Genomic DNA, 13,768 nt, shown 5'->3' with positions numbered 1-13,768 from the left:
TATATCCACACTAGCAGGGCTCCTGGAGCAGTCTCCAACCTCTGATTCTGCCCACCTCTAGGACTCACTCTGCTGTTTCTAATCTCCGATTTCACTCACCTGCAGCACTCCCAGAGCATTCTCCAATCTTCCCTTCCTGGCTCTCCATTGAATATTCGTCTGCCTCTCCTTTAATGCACAATGAGTCAATCATTGAGAAACGGGCATGTCCTGTAATCACATGGAAATATCGGTCCCATGAAAACAGGTACAGAAATACCTCATACAGGCATTTTTCATCAGCAAAATAAAGAAGTTTGGCAGATATAGAGCTCAATAAAACAGGTTGTGTATAGTACAACAGGATCCTAAACCATCTCCAGCTCTGCATCTATCCCAGCTCCTCCGACACCCACAAACCTCTGTGTGACCCTTCCCCCTCCTGCCCGATCTATCCCAGCTCCTCCGATACCCTGACACGCCTACTTTTGACCCCTTCCCTGCTCCCCCTATCTATCCAAGCTCCGATACCCTTGCACCTCTACTTGTGACCCTTCCCTTGAGCCCCCCCCATCTATCCCAGCTCCTCCAATACCTCCACAACTCTACATGTGACCCCCCCTGCTTCCCCACCTATGTATCCAAGCTCCTCAGATACCCCTGCACCTCAACTTGTGACACTTCCCCTGCTCCCACTATCTATCCCGGCACCTCTACTTGTGACCCCCTCCCCTGCTCCCACTATCTATCCCGGCACCTCTACTTGTGACTCCCTCCCCTGCTCCCACTATCTATCCCGGCACCTCTACTTGTGACCCCCCCTCCCCTGCTCCCACTATCTATCCCGGCACCTCTACTTGTGACCCCCTCCCCTGCTCCCACTATCTATCCCGGCACCTCTAATTGTGACCCCCTCCCTGCTGTTGCTAGCTCCCTCAGCTCCTCGAATACCCTGACACCTTTACTTTTGACCCCTCCCCTGATCCCCCATCTATCTCAGCTCCTCCGATACCCCTGCACCTCTATGTGTGACCCTTCCTCTGCTCCCCTTTTCTTTCCCAGTTCCTCTGATGCCCCGGCACCCCAACTTGTGACCCCCTCCCCCATCTCCCCCCATCTATCCCAGCTCCTTCGATACCCCCACCTCTCTACTTGTAACCCTGCACCTGCTCCTATCTATAGCAGCTCCTCTGATACCTTGGCACCGCTACTTGTGACCCCCTCTCCTGCTCCCCCTATCCATCCCAGCTCTTCCTCTTGTGACCTCTCCCCTGCTCCCCTTCTCTATCCCAGCTCCTTCAATAGCCCTGCCCCTCTGCTTGTAACCCTGCCCCTGCTCCCATCTATAGCAGCTCCTCGGATACCTCGGCACCACTACTTGTGACCCCTCTCCTGCTCCCCCTATTCATCCCAGCTTCCCCCCCCCACATCTCTACCAGACCCTCCGACACCACTGCACCTCTACTTGTAGCCCCATGCCCGTGCCCCCTATGTTGCTTCACAGGTAGGTTTGCGCTTTATAAATCCCATACATACATAAATACATGAAATATGATCTTTGTAAAGACAGGATAATCACTTCCTCAATACATCAACATATCAAGGCTCCAGGGTTAGCATTTCTTCTCTCCTAAGATGTGCACTCGGGCCTTACTTGTTGTCGCACACTCGGTCTGATGGTTGATAAATGTATGCATTGCTTCTAAAAACCAATAATACACACACGCGGTGTGGTGAGCACAGCCAGTCATATATGCATCAAAACCCTGAATTTGTGTCAGGATGGATCATTCTGACTTTAGGGCAGAATTCTATTTTTGGGAATCTTTTGACCAACTGTGGGTCTCCTAAACATTTTTAGGGGACCGACCAGGAGTCCCTGGTTTTCTGACGTTTTTGTATCAATATAGGGACTTTTTGTGATGGCCTGCCCAAGTAACACATATGGGTCCCAGGGTAGTGGTGCATGGTATGCACCTCATTTAGGTCCCATGGTAAGCCTTTCACCATGGAAGCGTGTTGGGCAGTAGGACTGCGTTTTGGAGTGTGCTATACCATATTGTAGCCCTTTTTAAAGCATAAGTAGTCCAATGCACACATACAACAGTTATTGGAATATCTATTCATTTTCCTAAGACCTGCACTGGGCCCTTTTGTTTTTGGTCATTCCTTGGTTTGTGTGAACCCTGTGGCAGGCATACAATGTTAACTGAGTCGAGGTGGACTCATCCTGATCCCACCCCTGTAACCTTGCATGTGCTTTAAACGTGTGTAAACCAGTTACAAATCCCTCAACTTCTCTATCACAATCCTGCAAATGCCAGTGTGTTTGGCAGTTTTTAGGAACAACCTGATTGGTTGGCCGCTAAAACCTTGTGTGCTGGAGGTAATTCTGCTTCCTTACTGCCAAAAATCGGCACAATCGGTGGAATAACCTGCTAGCAGAATATCCCCATAGTCTGTAAGGGTGCAGAAGTAAGTCTCTGAAACAGAGGGGCCATGGTGATTATGAGAATCTTTTATTCAAGTGCAAAAAGGAAAAGAAAATCCTATCCCGCCCTTACTCTAAGAGGGGTATCCCTGCCTCAACTGAAATAACGAGTGACAGAATTTCCAAAGCAAAAGCCCCATGTCCAATGTTACAACCCTAGCTCTGTCCCTCACACTCGAAGTTTAAACTAAATGAAAAGAGGATCTCTCGAGCCCAAAGGGAGTGGCACCCTTCCCCTGGACACGACATTTGTGGAATCGTCAGGCCTTGAAGTATTGGGGAATATCTCCCTTGCCCGGCCTTGTTCAGGCTTCTTGTAAAGTTCAACAATTGTTGGGTGAAGCTCTGTCCCCTTGTTGGCACTTTTCAGGCTTCTTTTCTGTCCCTTGGTTCCCAACCCCGATTGGCAGACCTAGTTTCTTTTCACCAGGCACAGTTGCAAAAACAAAAAGGAGTTTGATGCGTTTCCAAACTGGAGTGGGTCCTTGACCCTGGTTGGCAGACTGGTTTCCTCTCGACCAGGGACTGTGACGAAGAATAACAGCCTGGGTGCATTTCCAAGCTGTGGTGGGTCCCTGACCCTGGGTGGCACACGTGGTTCCCACCCGCCCTCCCACCCGGCACAGCGACGAAGAACAGCTTGAATGCACTCCCAATCTATGGCGTCCCCTACAGACTTGGTTTACTCGCCTGCCAAGTACTGCATGTACTGTCTTATCACTTTCATACTTTTTTTTATATGGGTGCGGGTCCCAGACTCTCACTGCGGGTTTCCCCCCCAATACTCCACTGAACTTAGTTCACTGTTCTGCCAAGTATTATACACAGAAGGCTTTCTGAATGTCTTTTGACTTTGGTTAGGGTCCCAGACCCATTCATGTGGCTCTATGGGCTTACTTGCCCCCTTGGACTGTCTCTACCACTTTACAGGACCCCCGGCGCCACCACGATCATCCACGTACCTTGTTTTGTGGTCCGCGATGTTCTTGGGACTGCCTGTGCGCCTGCCGCCAGTGGCTGTGCTTCGCCTACTTCCTTCTCTCATTCCAGGGAGGTAGGCGACTCCGCCGTACCTTCTTCACTCTCATCGGTGTAGGACCGTTTCTACATGTCTGTCGACCTTCAGGGATGACAGGAGCGTCTTCTCTGCTGCTCACCGCAATGTCCCTGCACAACGGACCAGCTTGACAGCAACCATCTCCTTGCCCGGCTCGGCCTGCCTTTCTTCTTCCCTGAGCGTTCTCCAACTCGCGGTTCCTCCAGTGCGGGCTTGATGCTTCGTCAAGTCCTTCTTTGCTTTTAACATGGCTTCTTCCAATCGGCTGTCAAGAACCACTAGAATAGGCAAAGTGGTTCTGGTAAATTGCTGTACTACTCTGTGTCTCCTCACAGACCCAGCACTAAGTGAGTTATGATGTATCTCACTAGAGATGTTCCTTATCAGTGCTCTCTACTTTTGTTGGGCTACAAAAATACATGGTATAGGAGGAGGTGAAGGAGAGGTAGGGTTGTTGTAGGGAGGGGGCCTAGGGTCAGGTGATTGGCGGGGATACCGCGTTCTCTGGACATGTCGTCACTGGCCCCAAAGGGGGGGGGGTTTCCCCTCCCATTAAATCCACTCGCTGAGCACCACCCCCAGGGGGACTAGCGAGTAGCAGTCCCACCCCCTTGGCCTCATGGGAAGAGTCTGACCCTTTGGAAGCAGTGATGGCATCCTGGGATTCGTCACAAGTCCTATGGACTCTATAAGTGGACTAACACCGCCTACCACCACTTGCAATCCGGGCCAAGTACCGCTAACAGTAATTGCATTTGGCGGTATTCTGGTGGATTTACCACCGGAATACAGCCAAACCTGTAATGAGGCACAGTGTCTTTATCCTAATGCAGTAGTAAATAAATGTATATATGTTTTCAATACATTATGTGAGATGTTATGTGCATAATACTAATGGTACTTTGGTACTAGTCCATCCCCACCTAAGAGTGAAGCCAGTCTACTCTGCCACATCAACCACTGCAGGAGTTTGATCTAACTTGGACGAAATCCTGTTACTCCACTAAAAATGGGCCTCGTTGCACCTCTTTCAAGGGAGCTGCAGAAAGTTCAAAGACTCCGTGACCTGCAATATATGTGTCAAGAAACTATCCATTATATGACAAAATAATAAGTTACTTACCTTTTGCAAGTTACTCTTAGCTGCAAAAGCTGGTCTAGTAAAAAATGTGCACGTTAGTATCTTATGCTGTGTCATTTCCTTTTCATCCGAGTAGATTGCTATTAACTTTATACTTACCTGAGTTCAAGTCTTAGACATGCTTACTAATTTACCGTTTCTTTTGGCAAGCTATCATTAGTTTAGTTTAGTGTATGGTTTGCTTGTAAGGCTCTTATACAGCAAATACATTCTGTTTCAAAGCAACAGGGAGGGAACATGTGTTCTGACTTGAGTGTCGTGTAGACCGTTGAGACCTCCGTCCCCAGGTGACGCACAGGGGAACCAAAAGAACCCCGCTGTGCGACCTTTGGAGCCACAAGTGGGAGATGTTACTTCCCGGATCCACGGAACCTCTGGAACACCGATGCTGCTGCAGAAAGAACGAGGTTAAGTACCAGGCAAATACAATATAACACAAGAATCAGAGGATCTGAATAATCTTACCTATCCGGTGGTTGGAAAACCCGGGAAACCTAGTGAAGGAGGTTCGAGACTCAGATGAGAGGCGGTCCCCAGAACAACAGGGAACGGAGTCAAGCGTGGACACAGGATAGCCCACCTGTAGAGCTGAAGACGTAGCTTGAGTTCCCAAAGGGCAATGGCGTAGCAGTCCAACAAAGTACCAAGGGATGATCCGAAGACAGGTGAGGGAGGGGTCGAGGTTCAGCAATGGGTAGACAGTTCCAAGCAAAGGTACAAAAGGGTAATCCGAGGGAGTCCAGGTGAAAGATCCAAGATCAAGGTAACCCAACAGAGTATATCAAACGTAGCGCCAAACAGAGTCGAAAGACAGCTGAGAAGCGGAGAGTGCTCCGTGCATCAAGCTTTATATACTGTGCACTTCTGAGTCATGTGACGTCCACCATGGTCACGTGGGAAGCGCCGCTCTGAATCACGTGAGCAAATGAATGATCGATGCAGAGGTGTTCCGCCGCCCCTTCTGCTGTATGTTCTCCATGGCAACTGCCAATGCAGGAAGGGCTGCAACCGGGCACGTACATTGTACCTGGTACGGAGCTTCCGGTCCTTTGGGGTAACCAAATCACGCGAGTCTCGAACCCTGGAGGGAGTAGTGTGGGAACCCAGGGAAGGTGTTGTGGAGATGTTAGCAGTGTTCTGGTGTGCAGAGGATCGTCTAACAACAGGGTATTATGAGTATTCAGAACTTTCAAGTGCAGCAAGCAAGAGGGCAGGTGCTGGATGTCCGTGTTGAAGGGTGAGCCACAGATAAAGTGCAAGGTATGGTAGGTGCTATGCAGCCAGGATACACGTTGGGTGGAAATGTGCGAGTCTCCAGTGCGGAGGGTGTGCCGAGTCAAGTGCTCAAGGTAGACAGAAGCTGGGGAGATTGGATGTGAGTGGTCAGGGGACCCAAGTATGCATAAGGGTCCAAGACACCAATCACAGCAACTGTGAGATTAACAAAGGAGGGAAGAAGGGTAGGAGGAGGAAACCAGGAAAGTCTTGGGGTGCTTTCGGAACTTAAGAAGGTCCTGCTTAAGATGCAGAGGGAGGGGGGAGGCTGTTCGATAGGAGGGATGCAGCTGAGGAAATTGAACGTCCTCCTGCTCCATGTTTAGCGAAACGCTTTATAGATAGGGAGTGGGTGCCAGAGGAACGTAGAGGTCTACAAAGAGAGTATTTTGTAAAAGAGAATTGCAGATAGCGTGGTCCCCAGACAGCCTTGTGGATGATGCACAGGGATTTGAATTTGATCCATGCAGCAACCGGGAACCAGTAGAGACTTTTTAGCGAAGGATAGATGCGGTCCCTGGGCTTAAGGCCAATGATAAGTCTTGCTGCTCTATCCTGGATTAGCTGAAGCAGTCGCAGAGTGGAAGAAGGTAGATTAAGGAGGAGGCGTTTGCAATAGTAGAACCAGAGCTCGGTTAACAATGAGCTTCTGGAGGAAAGTGAGAAAAGGGAGAGCTCCTTTGAGAAGGAAGAGTTGAACGTGGGACTTCTTAGCAATATCCTTCGTGTGAGGGAGGAAGGAGAGAGAGGAGTCAAAGATGACTCCAAGGTCTCTTGCGTAGGAAGAAGAAGAAGCAGGGGGAGAGTCTAAGGTGGGAGGCCAAAGAGCAGGGGTCCCAATCGGAAAGATCACAGTGTTGCTGCCTTTGAGGCAGAGATCGTTGGAAATGCTGTCGGTAAGATTTTCATAGAAATGGTAAATCTTCCCAACCTGTGCCAACCCCAAAACTTTTTGCTTTACAGGTGGATTATTTTTCCTTATACCTCTTTGAGTGGGAACCTTTTTCCACACCCACAGAATAGTTTACTCTTTTTATGGGTGTCAGTTTTTGACTCTGCATAGTGCTTTTTAAAAAGTTATCCTCTAACACATTTTTGGCAATGAGTGCCTGATGTTGCTGGGTTGCCCAGGCGCACCCCGTTTCTCTTTCTCTGGCTAACCTTGAGAGAACCACAGTTCCCAAGGGTAGAAAGGATCTTTGGATCCCTTTTACATTTTATTTGATGAAGCCAGCACCCCCCACTTATGTGGAGTGCTGGGGAGATACAATTAATGCATCTCCTTTCACTCTAAAACAAACAGTTTTGTTACAGGGACAAGCTTACCTTCAATGGCTGGTGTCAGCGATACCTTCTACTAATTCAGTGCAGACTTACTGAGGGCTGTGTTCACAGCTGCAGTAAAGACACCCAAAGGTGCTCATTTAACCAAAATGGCCCCGGTCTTCTTTTTTCGCCAGCCATTTTAGTGTTTGTCCTTACTTATTCCTTCCCCTGACATCCAGGGCGGGAAATTCCTTTGTGTGATTTTTATCTTCGGCAGGAGTCCCCTGGACTCCCCGCCCAGGCTCGAGTCTGTCTGTGAAGGCAGGAAGCGAGGGTGGAGTCCAAAACTCCAAAGCCCTTGGTCTTCCTCCTTGCCTGAATGGGGACACATCCCAGCGGGGGGCTGGCTGTCCTGATTGGACAACCAGACCGCCCCTTGTTGTAAAATACAGAGAGAGAATGCAGAGTTTGTGTTGTAATTCCTGTTAAATACTCCAAAACTGGAAGCTGAAGATAAGTCAACCACTAGAACCAAAATCGAAGAGGATGATGAAGGAAAAGCGGCTGAGACGATTTCCAGCGAATGGAGAGCCTGCTGTGTAACCTGAGCCTGCTGTAGCCCTTCCTTCCACTCGACCTGGTGACTCCAAAAACGATGACCCAGAGTCTGTTGAGACCCACTAAAACCTGCATCTTGAGCCATCCCACGTCATGCTGCGACCTTGCGGGGCTGCAATACCCTAATACCCTGGGACCTTGAGTCATTGTGCCGTGCACGGTCTTCCGAATTCCAAATCTCGCTGGAACTTCATGGGCATCCTGGTGTATCTCCAGAGACACAAATCAAGTCCGAAAAGTCCCCTCACCAGAGTGCTGGACCTTTGTAACAATGAGAATCCAATCGGCGATATTCTGTCTTCTTCTGTGCTCCTTTAAAAAGGCACCAAATCCACAGAACCACATCCAGCCGTGAGGAAAACACTGGTCTTTTGGACACTAGACCCTAGTGGCCCCCCTTCTACCACTGAGAACACTCATGCTCCAAGAATAAGGGAAAGACTAAGAGTTGGTTGGTAACTAACTCTGAGAGTGAACAGATACAAAAGGTTCTTACTTCTCTTGAATGTGTGTTGCACTATTCTCAAAAGTATGTTTAACGTCTTTCTTTCCTTAGAAACTGTTTTGCCATTCTGAGAGAAAGTAGATGTATAGGTAAATTACTCACCCGTGATTTGGTTGTGACTCTTCCCAAAAGTAATGCGGTTGGTTTCACTTTAGTTATTCCTGGTAGGATAATGGTATTAGTGTCCCCCAACTGGGTCTTGCTTCCCCTGACTTGCTGTTAGCCTGTCCAGGATAAGTCTGCATTACGTTTTACCTACCTAGAATAACTGAGTCATTCAGTAAAGGGTAACATGGGTTTTGCTTTCCCTGTGCTATTTTAGACAGACACAAACAGATACTTAGGTTTATACCTGCCCCAAGTTGCTGATAGCTCCTTGAAAAAGTATATAGGTTTTACTCACCTAGTATAACGGTGGGTTATCACAAAAGTAGTTATAGGTTTTTACTGCACCTAGAATAAGTGTTCCACTATTCACAAAACATATACTGTCCAGTTGACTGATTACGTGATTTGTTGCTTAGCGGCACGGTACAACCGGCAGGGTCTACTACCCTTGAATTACTGAATGTAATCTGAAAGTAACCATTGAGTTTTACTCCCCAGGAATAGGTGTGAGCTATACTGAATGTGTATGAAAAGGTTCGACTTCCCTAGAACTATTGTTAGGTGTTCCAAATAGGCTTTATGCTTTGGTCTGTGTACCTTCAAGCATAGTGTTGTGTTTTGATACTTGTGATTACATATAATGTGCAATAGTACTATTTCCCCCCCAAGATTTATCTGGGCCTACTTGTATTTAAATAAACCATTTATTTTTACAATACATAGTCTTTCAGTGTTTCTTTGGACCATTTGTATTACAATTTCATTTGTACTGATCTACAGCCCTCTCTCCCTCTTAAGATAAGTCTGGCTGCTCGGTCTACGCTACCAGGAACTCTGGTGGTACAGCCTTATACTAAGAGTGGAGTCCTGTTCTGCCTCAGTTGAATTGTTTTCTAAGCCCTTAGTTGGACTTCAGAAAAACTGTCCTCTGTTGGCATGTGCTGGGATAAATGTGGATTGCATTACATTGATTATTGATATACTTTGTGTCTAAAGGAAACCATCCAGTAGGGTTGGTTTAGCCAAAGTAGAGTGTACTTATTGTATTTAACACAAGAACCAACACTATGGCCTGCGTTAGGCCGGAGGACTACTCTTATGTTGCAATGAAAAGATTGTTCACAATATGTAAAGCGAAGGTCATCAATTGTAAAGGACGTAAGCTTGACTCAATACAAAGGTTGTGGGACTTTAAGAATGGCTCCAGTGAACCTATGTCCACCATTAACAATATTACTGGGAGTGAGGATGATGAGGGTTCAGACAGCTGTCCAAGCTCCTCTGAGGAGGGATATGAGGGTTCTGATGAGGAGGATGTTAGTTCACCCCCTCTCCTTCTCCTGCCTCTACCTTACCTTCCTACCATGTCTCTTGAAATGTCTCTTAAAATGTATAAAAGACAACTGCTCTGGAAACACAATTTGAAGATCTGGGAAAGTGAGAAACGGTATAACCAAATCTGTAAAAGACAGGTTTCTTGACCCTTCTTTTCCATGGTCTTCTACGTCTGGAGCTTCCAGGATTCCAGAATTGGTGAGTCAGTACGACATGAAATGCGACATTGTTGTATAGCTGAAAACTTGACCTCACTTTTAAAAGGTTTGGTCTGTGTGAGAGTGATAGAATACCCTTGGTTCTGGGGCATCTATTGAATAAAGAAAATATCCACCCTCGGCAAACAATACAATTCTCATATTGGAGACCATACAGCATTTCAGCTCTCATGCCACTACCTTTTGGTGTTCTAACAGCTGTCAGTCTGACTGAATAGCCAAGGATATTGTGTTGGCAAAACCCCAAGACTGCACTGCAGACAAATATATATGCCCGTATTATAGTCGAAATGAAAAGTTGTCGTTTCAACCTTGGGGGCTAGACAGAAAAATAAGGTATGTCACTGTGTCTCTAGAGAACCACCCAATTTCATTCTCTCATAGGAAGTCTGCGGTTTCCCTCCATCTCGCTGCCCTGTTTCCCTCTTGCTACTTCTCTGACCCTCCCCACTTACCCTGCACAGTCCCTTTATCCTTCTTTTTCTTCTGTTTCCTATGGTTTCCTGGTCTGTACGTCTTTCTTTTTAAAAATGTAATAATGCAGAGTGCAGGTCCAGGGTGTGTGGGGTGTGGAGACTGGCATAAAGGCCAATGATACAAAGAGAAATTAAATCAACAGTAATAACAGACGCCACAGGTCCAGGCGAAGTAGCCATCAGAACAATGAGTAAATATAGAAAAATAAAGGCTGGAAAAGAGGCACCATGTATTTGAATTAATTCAGAGGTGATGAGACTGACTAATCCAAAGGCTTTTCAGGACTTTATGAAAAAATAAAAAACAGTCCGGAATATGAGGGATCAGAAATGAAAGCCGGACAGAAAGTTGTCATGTTTTTGTTTAAAGACATTTATTAAATAAAAATGGATTGGGAAAAATGCTTCTCGGGCTTATTCTAAATAGGATCTTCGCTACCTAGAAAGCAAAAACTAAGGATCGGTCGGTGTCAGGATGTCAGTAGGATTTTGTGTTCAAAATGTCCTATCCCGACCCTCAGACTACACAATAATAAAAAAAGGGGTGCAAGAACATTTCTTTAACGTTGATGTTGGGCAAAGTGTTCAAAAACCAAAAGTATAAGAATCACTCCAACAAAACTTTTCTCCAAGTAAACGACCTTTGGATCCAATAGGATTGACCCCTTCCCTTGGATTCTTAGATAGGATGGCAAAAATAATGTCTCTTTGGTTAATAGTTTTTCTGTGTCTTCACTGGACTCACAAAGTTCTTGTTTAAACAATAAGCTCTTGTAACAGTCTTTCCGCAGTATCTCTTGTATATCACCTGGTGTACTCCCCCGCCAGGAATCTTTACACAATATTTCAGCTGCCGAGTGTACTTGCCTGCCAGAACTTTGATTTCACAGTTCTTTGGCTATACCACAAAAGCATACACCATTAGGTGTTTGGTATGTCTATGGTATCTACTTTGCCTTGTCTGCATTCAAACATTCTTCTTATTTGTTCAAACTTCTCCCCCACATTGGCATCTCATGCATCTGTACTTGATCAGGGTTTGCCATCATGATTTGCCTTATCTTTACCATGCAGGTTGACCAAGGTGGAGTGGGTGCTCGGATATTATTAGCTCTTTCTGCAGCATTCGGCACTGTCAACCACTCCATCCGATTGTCCCGCATGGCTTCGGCAGGCCTCTCTGGCCCGGTCCTAGTTTGGTTTTCATGTTTTCTGACTGAAAGGGGGCAATCTCTCTCTTCCTCCTTTCTACTCTTCTGGCAACTCACTTTCCTGTGGTGCTTCGCCTTGTCCCCAATGTGGTTTATCTACATCCGGCCACTGATTGGGCTCATCCTCTCCCATGGCTGTTGGTGCTACTCCTACGCTGATGACACTCAGATCGTGTTGCATTTAGATCTCTACCGGACAAAGTGTCTTTGCGGTTGTGCGAGTGGCTGAGGGCCGTGGTAGAATGGATGGGCCGCAATTTCCCTCTGAAACACTGGTGTACGAGCGCAATACAAATAAAATATCACTATCAATTGACTGAAGCTAAACAGGTACAAGATGGAGATTCTGGTGCTGGGCTCTCCTTCAGATCTCTCTCTTTGGTTCGTATCTTTGTGGGCCATGCCTTAGGGTGATCTACCTTTCCCTGTCACAGTGGTTAAGAACTTCTCTTTCTGCCTCACTTTCTATGACCACTCAGGTGAGTGCAGTAAGCAAAGCGGGCCACTTTTCGCTGCGGGTACTGAGCAAGGTGTTGCCTTTTCTTCCCGCCCACCTAGGCCATCTGGTGGTTGCCTCAGTGGTGATCAGCCGGATTGACTACTGCAACTCTGTTCCTGGCTCAACTTCTTGGGCTCATACATCGGCTGTAGCTTCTCCAACATTTGGCTGCCAGTGTAACTATGTCCATTCCATATGGATCTCACATTAACCCTGTGCTCCCTTCCTTGCACAGGCTCCCTGGGGCCAAAAATGAAGTCCCTGTGTCTAGTCCACAGAGCTCCCCATCACCTAGGAGCGGATTATCTGCAAGTAAATTTCATCATTTCATTCCGGGTCGCTCACTTCGCTCTGAAAAAGCATACCTAGTGGTGATACCCTAGAGACATGAAATTTAGGTAAGTGGCCGAGCCTTTTCAGTCCCCTTGCCAACTGGAACACGTTACCTGTATCCTTGGATGTATTGAGAACCATCTTCTTTTTCGTTGACGTCTTAAAACCCTTCTGTTCTAGGCCATCTCCTTTCGCGGGACAGTAGCTTGTCCATTGTGTCCTGTCTTCGCGCCAAGATGCCCTTGGGTGGATGTGCGCGTTAAAGTTTGTTAACAAAACATCTGCATTCAAACATTCTTATTGGGTGTTCAATTTGTACTTTGGGTATTTTCTGCACCAGTAACTTTGTACCATTCAAACATTTGTTGGCACGCTTGTTGGAATGCCCCGGAGTCCCCAGTTGCTTTGGGCAGACTCACCGGTTCCTTCCAGCGTCTCAGACTCTGCTTGCGCATCTGTGGTATGGTCCCTTCCCCCACTTTGGAGTGTGCAGATGTTCTTCCAGCGTCCTGCGTGGCTCTGCGTTCATTTAGTGGCTTTCCTTTTCGGCCCGGGCCTGAGAACGCTGTCTCTTCAAACGGCCCAACATCCAGGAGCTTCTGCGTGGCTCCCAGCACCTCCACGGTCCTTCTTGCTCGCACGCGGCTTTTCTCCTCTTGTCCCGGCGGCCTTCTCCGTTCCACCACCCCGTCTGTATATCTCGCACTTGTGAGCCTCAGTATGGGATTCAACATCTTCTTCTGCCCTGCTGCTCAATCTACTAGTGCAGTTGCCATTTTTAAATGACCCACGCACTGTAGGCTTACAAACACAACTAGCCTGCATGTTGTACTTTGAGCTTCTGTCCCTTTGCACAAACTCCCTCATCCTCCTCCTTGTCTCACTACCTGATTGGTTATGGGAGCTGGAGTCCATGGATGTCTTTGGACTTTTAACTCATAGATGGCTTTTCTCTGAGATTTCACATAAATGCACATCAGAAACAAAAAGGTATTATATGCGAGTTGTGGGTGTTTGGATCAAAGGTAGGGGCCTGACCAGACTAGTGTGAATAAAAGGTTTCTTGACTTCCTCTATAAGGAGGAACCGTTAACTGACAATCGGCCATTAAGGTCTTGGGTGGCAGAGGGTCTCCCTCATGGGAAGGGGGGCAAGGGGCGGGGGGAGATTCTGTGGTGCATCCAATTAAGTCATGACATCTCCCCGGTAGTTGTCCCCTCCCATGTGATCCTTCCTCATAAAAGCGTCCCCAGGGT

At 47.3% G+C, this 13,768-nt stretch overlaps 1 protein-coding gene across 2 annotated transcripts in view; it reads right to left on the bottom strand.

Annotated features, from left to right (window-relative positions):
• LOC138489343 (zinc finger protein 300-like) overlaps nt 1-13,768 on the bottom strand; it is a 61,569-nt gene that overhangs the window by 34,448 nt on the left and 13,353 nt on the right. For both annotated transcript variants that reach the window (XM_069617057.1, XM_069617058.1), the window contains exon 2: nt 100-210. In XM_069617057.1, the coding sequence (XP_069473158.1) occupies nt 100-210 (111 nt within the window). The remainder of the gene's footprint in view (nt 1-99; nt 211-13,768) is intronic.

Source organism: Ambystoma mexicanum, chromosome 9 (genome assembly GCF_040938575.1).
Source record: "Ambystoma mexicanum isolate Mex_15411 chromosome 9, UKY_AmexF1_1, whole genome shotgun sequence".
NCBI classification, from domain to species: Eukaryota; Metazoa; Chordata; class Amphibia; order Caudata; family Ambystomatidae; genus Ambystoma; species Ambystoma mexicanum.
This window is presented reverse-complemented; position numbering and strand designations above follow the sequence as displayed.